This window comes from Seriola lalandi, unplaced genomic scaffold, assembly GCF_002814215.2.
Source record: "Seriola lalandi dorsalis isolate HSWRI2012SDOR001 ecotype SW California unplaced genomic scaffold, Sedor1 jcf7180002054861, whole genome shotgun sequence".
NCBI classification, from domain to species: Eukaryota; Metazoa; Chordata; class Actinopteri; order Carangiformes; family Carangidae; genus Seriola; species Seriola lalandi.
Window position 1 is genome coordinate 4,903,264 of NW_019525414.1, and position 7,521 is coordinate 4,910,784.

Consider the following 7,521-nt stretch of genomic DNA (forward strand, 5'->3'; position numbering starts at 1 on the left):
TCTGTTGTATCCCGATTGTATTCTCTTCATTTCTCTCCCCTTTTCCTTTCCCTCAGGTATGTTCTTGGCTGACCTCATTGAGAAGTACTTTGTGTCGCCAACTCTCTTCAGGGTGATCAGGCTGGCTCGTATTGGTCGTATCCTCCGTCTGATCAAAGGAGCTAAGGGCATCCGGACATTACTCTTTGCTCTGATGATGTCACTGCCAGCCCTATTCAACATCGGCCTACTGCTCTTCCTGGTCATGTTCATCTTCTCCATCTTTGGCATGTCTAACTTTGGTTATGTAAAACACGGAGCAGGCATTGACGACCTGTACAACTTTGAGACCTTTGGCAACAGTATGATCATTCTGTTTATGATCACCACGTCGGCCGGATGGGATGGCTTGCTGCTACCGATCCTCAACTACCCACCAGACTGCGACCCCAACTTGGAGAACCCTGGTACATCTGTGAAGGGCGACTGTGGTAATCCCTCAGTGGGAATCTTCTTTTTTGTCATGTATATCATAATTTCTTTCCTGATTGTGGTCAACATGTACATTGCCATCATCTTGGAGAACTTCAGTGTGGCCACAGAGGAAAGTGCTGATCCACTCAGTGAGGACGACTTTGAGACCTTCTACGAGATCTGGGAGAAGTTTGACCCCACTGCCTCTCAGTTCATTACTTTTGCCAAGCTGTCTGACTTTGCTGATGCATTGGAGCACCCACTTCGTGTGCCAAAGCCCAACACTATAGAACTAATTGCCATGGACATGCCCATGGTGAGCGGCGATCGCATTCACTGCCTGGACATCCTGTTTGCCTTCACAAAGCGTGTGCTGGGTGACAGTGGTGAGTTGGACATGCTGAGGCAGCAGATGGAGGAGCGTTTCGTGGCAGCCAACCCCTCCAAAGTGTCATACGAGCCCATCACCACCACCCTCCGCCGCAAACAGGAGGAGGTCTCTGCCAGAATTATCCAGAATGCCTACCGCGCCCACCTCATCAGGCGCGGCATCATCTTCAAACGCCACACTTTTACCAACAATAAGCTTGAGAATGGCGGCACCAACCAAGAGAAGAAAGAGAGCACACCATCCACAGCCTCGCTCCCCTCTTACGACAGTGTGACCAAACCTGACAAGGAGAAGCAGGACGAGAACAAGGAGGATTGGGCCAGGAAAGAGAAGGACAAAAACCAAAAAGATGAGTGGGAATCCAAGTGTTAGGGTTCAGTGACTCAAAATCCAATAAAACACAGCGAGATGAGACTCTGAGCCCAAACCCAACAAATGTAGAAAAAGTGATCATTTGCAAGTAAGAAAAAAAAAAAAAAAACATACAAAAAAATGTTTACAGACTCAATTACTACTGAGGCAATGTGGTTTCTTATGTCGTAAAAGACAGCTGAACCAAACACAATCAGTTTACCGTGGAACTTTTGCTGCATAGTGACCAAGTTCATAGAGATGAGGAACAAACGCAAAATGAAAAACAGTGACTCACAGTGTGCTGGCCAATGACACACATTTCTTTGGGGACCAACTGCCAAGGCACAGAAATCTCTGCTAGATGATTGGAGAATTGCAAAATCCCTGCCACCACCAAGTGTGGAACCCCGCAGCAAAGCTCCGATGCTACGGGACTGGATCACACAGATCCTACTAGAACTGTGTTAGCAGTCTAAAGGAGGGTCTGTAACATTGAGTTTACCATCTTTATCAAGAAGAAAACAATAATCAACCAAGCAAGTTTAGCTAGGAAGGAAACACTTGCGAGGGAGGGGGAAACCCAGAACTGCAGACAAAGATTTTTTTTGTTTGTTTGTGCTGAGTATACTTGCATCTTTACATTATTTGAGCAGCAAAAAAGATAACATTTAGCCCATGTCACTAGTCTTTTCATCTCCTCTTTCTTATACTGACACTAGAAAAGACATTTTCTACATGGGCTTTCACACTGACCGGGTAGGGGTCATTAGTCATTGTTTTGACTTGGGCTGAAGGAGACTTGCTCAGACCGAGTTCCAGATAAATAATAATTATTGTGCTCGTAATGCATAGAAATGACTTGCATGAAGGCATGTTTTGATCAGGAATCATGCATGAGTAATCATAGTCCACAAGACACTAATTCTCAGACCACTGCAGTGGCTTGACTATAAGTTTGAGGCTGTCCACTGGGAAAAATTATAAATGGAAAATGAAGATTATGGATAATGATATATAGAATATTGGGGGAATTATATCCATATGATCCCGCCCTTCTCTAGTTTTGTTTTTCAGCTGACCTTTTAATTCAGCCCTTCATCAAAATTTCAGGTGAGTGAAGGATGTAAGCACTCAGAGGCAATGTTTCAGTCAGCTCAGCCAACAACACAAACTAGAAAAGGTTTTTTTGCTGCTCTGAATGTGAATAGTTTAGAAAGAGTGTGGAGTGTCTGAGTATTAGGAAGCAGAATACCCTCATGTTGAGGATGCACAGATTTGGAGGGCCGTGTCAGTAATCCTGAACCAAATCTGGGGCTAACATCTATTTGTCTTTTTCATCCTACAGTCACTTTCCTTACTTTCCTGTGGTCCCTGTTATGGCAATGAGAGCAGATGATGTTTCACGCCAAGGAATCCATATCTGGCACCAGTAAAGGTCTGGTGTGCTGAAGTGTCAATAGGTATCCCATCTACTGTAGTTCCTGGAGAAGGGACAGAAATATGGTTTTTATTTTCTGCTTTGTTTTGATATTCACTTTGTTTCGGGCTAGAACAGAAAAACACAATGTAGGTAGAGACATTAGACCGTACTTTTACAGACTCATTTCATTACGGTCCCTCTTTTGTACTCTTGTCAGATCCACATCAGAATTTCCCAGTGAGTGATGTCTTAGGTAGTGCTTTTCGGACAATTTGAGTTGCGAGCTTTAGAAAAACAAAAAGCCTTGAAGTCCTTCTCTGATGTCCTTGTGATGCAATCATTCTCAGAAAAGGCTTCGATCAGTAAGCATGACACTGACCATCTGAAACAGCAGCGTTAGCAGAGAATTATCACAAGGACATGCCTTGTCGTGCCTAGCATGTATGGAAGGTGGATGGCCGTGAAGGGCTTGTGGTTTTGTCTGCAGAAACAAATGGATTTTGTCTGATATTACAGGGAGGTGGATGGGGGATAAATAACACAGCATAAACGTGGACCAATAAATAGGTAGAGCCCCTCCCTTCAGGGTTTTAGACTGACTGCCATGAGAATAAGAGAGAAACACAAGAGCAGAAGAAGAGAACAGTGCTTTGGTCTGAGTCGGAGTGCTGAAAGTCCCATGTTTGTCAGTGTATCATTGTGCTTTTGTGGGACCTCTTAAACACTGTGTGGTGTTGGACCCGGGCTCGCACCATCTTTTCACATACTTGCAGGCTTTCAAACGCTATCACCCGCTTCAAAAATAATAAGTCAGAGATGGAGGTAGAAACCTAACACTTGCCGTGATAAAACATCAGCAGGCCTCACATCGACGCAGCTATGTTGTATAATAAGCTTTGTGGGTGTTTTTCATAAAACAGAAAACAAAAAAACCTGAGGCTTTGTCAAGTAGTTGACAAGACACAACTGCCTCTTTAATGTGTTCCTGCCATTTCTTTTCTACACAGGAGTGATGGTCCTATTTACAAGTGGATGACTGGACATAAATCTGGCATCCATTGTCACACCACTAATGCCATTTGGTGTGTTTAACACTGCCTGTACCAGAACCCCCTGTCTGTAACAATAACTGAGGTCTGTTTACAATATGAGGTCTCCGAATCAGTTTGGCTGCTGCACACTGAAACCAAATACATTCCCAATGAGAACCACAGGAGGAGTGAGTAATGTCATCCAATTTACCCATGTTCATCTTGGATGTAATGTTTTAGAATGATACATTCACACTTGAAAAAAAATGTAAAAAAAACCAACAAAAAACAAAAAGAAAAAAGAAAACACAAAAACATATATGTGTACAGTGCAGGCTATGATGTAAATGGCACAATCGCTGAAAAAGAACAAACTTTTCGAGAGAAACTATAAATATTGTATTATATTCTTTTATTTTATCGGCATGCTTTGTTGTGTTTTTTTGTAAATACGGAATTTTAAAAATGTTACTACTAATAATCAAAAAATGAATAATAACAATAATATAGAATGGCTTCCAGCTATGCCCTTTGTCACATTTGTTACCTTTTGGATTTTTTGAGACACTTTTCACTTTGTTGACAGAAATTGAATGAAATATAGATATTATATAATACAAAAGATATATACATGTATACATATGTGTCTATATGTATATACATAAAACAGAAGAACACTGTTTGTCACATTTGATTTATGTGCAACACGTTCAGTGGATGTCTAAAACTGGTTGTTTCCAGCACCCTTCTATGTTGGGGAATAGCTCATGTGCGATGTTACTGGAGCTGCTTGCCATGGATTGTAGCCTGATCATGACGAAAGGATAATGTTACCAGCACATTTCTCACTTACTGTCATACGTCTCACCCTCACTGAGTATACAGGACACACCCACAGTCACAAACACACACACACACACACACACACACACACACACACATACACAGGTGACTCTGCCCACCGACTTTACCAGTGATCTCTCCCGCGAGGACGTCAGCTGGTGTGACTGACTGCCTCGTCCACCCTGAGACGGTACCAACCCCAGGGCCCCCCCAACCCCCCCATACACACACATCAGTGCCATTACAACTCAACATGCATACAATCATGTACTTGCTTCTCATCCTCACATTTCTTTTGATGAATGGTTTGTTTTTAGTGTTCCACTCAATGGCATGTGCCTTTTTTCTGCTTTTTCTGCGAATTTGGATGTCGATGCCACACTGAAAAAAAAAGTAAAAAAGAAAGAAAAAAAAAAAGAAAAACGACAACAACAAAAAAAAAGAAACAAAAAACATGTTTCCAAACTGTGGAGGGTGGGGGTATGAGGGTGAGCACAACATTAATCAGGGATGTCGAGTCAGAAATACTGCCGGAGGATCATCCAGACACCCCACTTCATCTTAATATTCAACAATGTGTGATGTTAACAGAAAAACAGCTAACTCAAAAATGTCCTGTTCTTAGTGCTATGTGTGTCACCCACTTGGCTTGTGAAAAAGCAGCTTGCCTTCTATATTTCTGTTTTATTTCTTCTATATTTCTGTTTCCATCTGAAATTTATTTTTGTATCAATATTTGATTATAGGACTCATTCTTTTTTAGCATGGTTTATTATGGGCGTTTTTTCTTTTTTGCTGAAAAATTAAAAAGTGCTTTTCAAACTGTTGTTATCATTTGACACCGTGATAGAGGATATACAGTACAATATGATGGTGTGTTGCACAACCACTTGGACTCTTGGTAAGAATATATGAAAGATTGTCTTCATTTGAGCACGAACCTTTTTATTACCAATAAAGCAGCCTTCCAGTTACAACTCGTGTTTGTTTCTTGCTGAAATGTTGACTTCTGAACATCCTTTTTGCCTTTTGACTTTCCTGTAGGTAGACTTCAGATTCCCTTTGTCCACTTTAAGTAGCGGTCACCATTTTGTGTGGATTATTTCACTTTTGTGGTGCTGTATGAGGATGCAAGTGCATTACAAAACGTCCTGTGAAATGGAGCTGAGTGGCACTGTGGTAACAGGGTCATGAAAGGCAGCCTTTCAAACGTAATGGACTTATGGATTTGTTAAGAGCCCTGTGTTAACACCCCCCTCCCAGGCAGAGGACGGACTATAGCCCCATTATTATGCAGTCCATCTGTACTGTGATGCTCCTCTTTGCGGTTCACCATAAAATAAATAGCTCAGAGGTATGATATTACAGTTGTCACCCCCATAACCTCACAGCCTCCTGTGAACAGGGCTGAGATAGCCATGTTGGGAGATATTGATCTGTTTGTGCTGTTTTCCGTTGGGTTCCCTGAGGTGGAGGAGGGTAAGAAAGCCTTTCTGGAGAGTAGGTGGAATTGTATGTAAATGATGCGTGGAGTTGTCTTCAGGCAGTGCACACACTGAATATATGGCAAATTCTCCATCCTCTCTCTCTCCTCCCTTCTTTTAATCACATTACAAAATTTTGTCTCCCCGGATACTCCTCTCCCTCAAGTCACATGGTTTATTTTTCAACTCCCAGCATCTCCCTCCCCCTCTGTCCTTCGCCCATCTCCCTGGATTTTTGTATGATTTTTTTTTCCAAATGTATGTGTCGCTATGTTTTCCATAGAATCGGCTACACATGCGGGCAGAGACAACCTGCTCCTCATTCACTATCCACACCTCCTGGCTACACTGAAATGCTCCAGGATAGCTGTGAGAGGGTGTAGTGAGGTGGAGAAGAGAGAGAGAGAGAGAAGGGCCGAGTCAGAAAGGGAGGGGCGAGGTAAGGAAAAGAGAAGGGGAAGGGAGGTGGTGGAGCACTGCAGTGCAGATAAATTAATGCAGCAGTCGAAGCTGAGTCAGCAGCACACTCCCAGTTTGGCCCAGTGCTTCCATCAGCTTGTGCCTGGCTGCCTAAGAGACCGGCTTCCCCTCCCAGAAAAAAAGATCACACCAATATATGGACGTTTCAACCTAAAATGAGGCTCGTTTTCGGCCTGTGAGCGCGGCGAAGCGCCGCCGGCAGCCGGTGCTGCTGCGCCCGCGCTGATGCAGAGGAGCTGTCCTTGGTGCTGCAGATGGTACCGCGAGGACGAACAACCTCTGCCCGTGTCTGAGGCTTTCTGGGTGGGGCAGCATCGGAGGAGGGCAACGCTGGCTCGCGTGGAGCTAAAAACCCAACCATAAAAATGTGTTCAGAGTGCGGAGGAGCTCGACCTAATTCGTAGACAGCCACACCTACACTCCCATCTCCTCATCCTCTTCCTAAGCTCGCTTTCCTCTCACCCCACCTCCCTTCCTCTGAAGTGTGTTGCCACATGGCATGTGGTTTCTCTGTGGGTAGACCTGAACGTGGCTAAATATAACGATTAAACGTGTCACAGTATTTCCTTTGCCATGATTATTTTTTATAACAAGAAGCTTTGGCTTTAATACACGTGTTGGTTACACTGAATATTATAATAGTCCTTTATTCACTAATGAGAGCTATGCGTCATTTACAAAGGCTCTTCATCAACGGCAGTACAATGCTTGGATTATGTGTCCCACTGTTATTTTCTTCTCTGTCCCAGTTTGCTGCAGTCCTGCTGGTAAGTGTCAGGAAGTGCAAACAGCCAGCAGTAGAAGGGGGTTTTCCTACTATCTGATCCCATTTCAACCCTTGACTGAGATCAGAGGGTTGTGTTTGTGCTCTTGTGGTGTTCCCTCCCTTGCTCCTTTCCACCCCACCCCCCTTCTCCCCTCCTCTCCTGGTCTCCCTTTGTCCCCAGTGACTCAGACTGAGGTGGGAGGACAGAGCCCAAAGAGGGAGCACTCCATTATACACATGGCCAGAAGCCAAGAGCCCCCACCACAGCTGCACCCTCATATAACTCTACATTTCTCAAT

General features: G+C 43.7%; 1 protein-coding gene across 5 annotated transcripts in view; it reads left to right on the forward strand.

Moving 5' to 3' along the window:
• Positions 1-5,469, forward strand: part of scn8aa (sodium channel, voltage gated, type VIII, alpha subunit a) — a 46,150-nt gene extending 40,681 nt beyond the window's left edge. For all 5 annotated transcript variants that reach the window (XM_087179727.1, XM_087179726.1, XM_023427691.2 and 2 more), the window contains one exon: positions 57-5,469. In XM_087179727.1, coding sequence (XP_087035853.1) covers positions 57-1,216 — 1,160 coding nt within the window. In that variant the 3' untranslated portion in view covers positions 1,217-5,469. The remainder of the gene's footprint in view (positions 1-56) is intronic.
• The last annotated feature ends 2,052 nt before the right edge of the window (positions 5,470-7,521 follow it).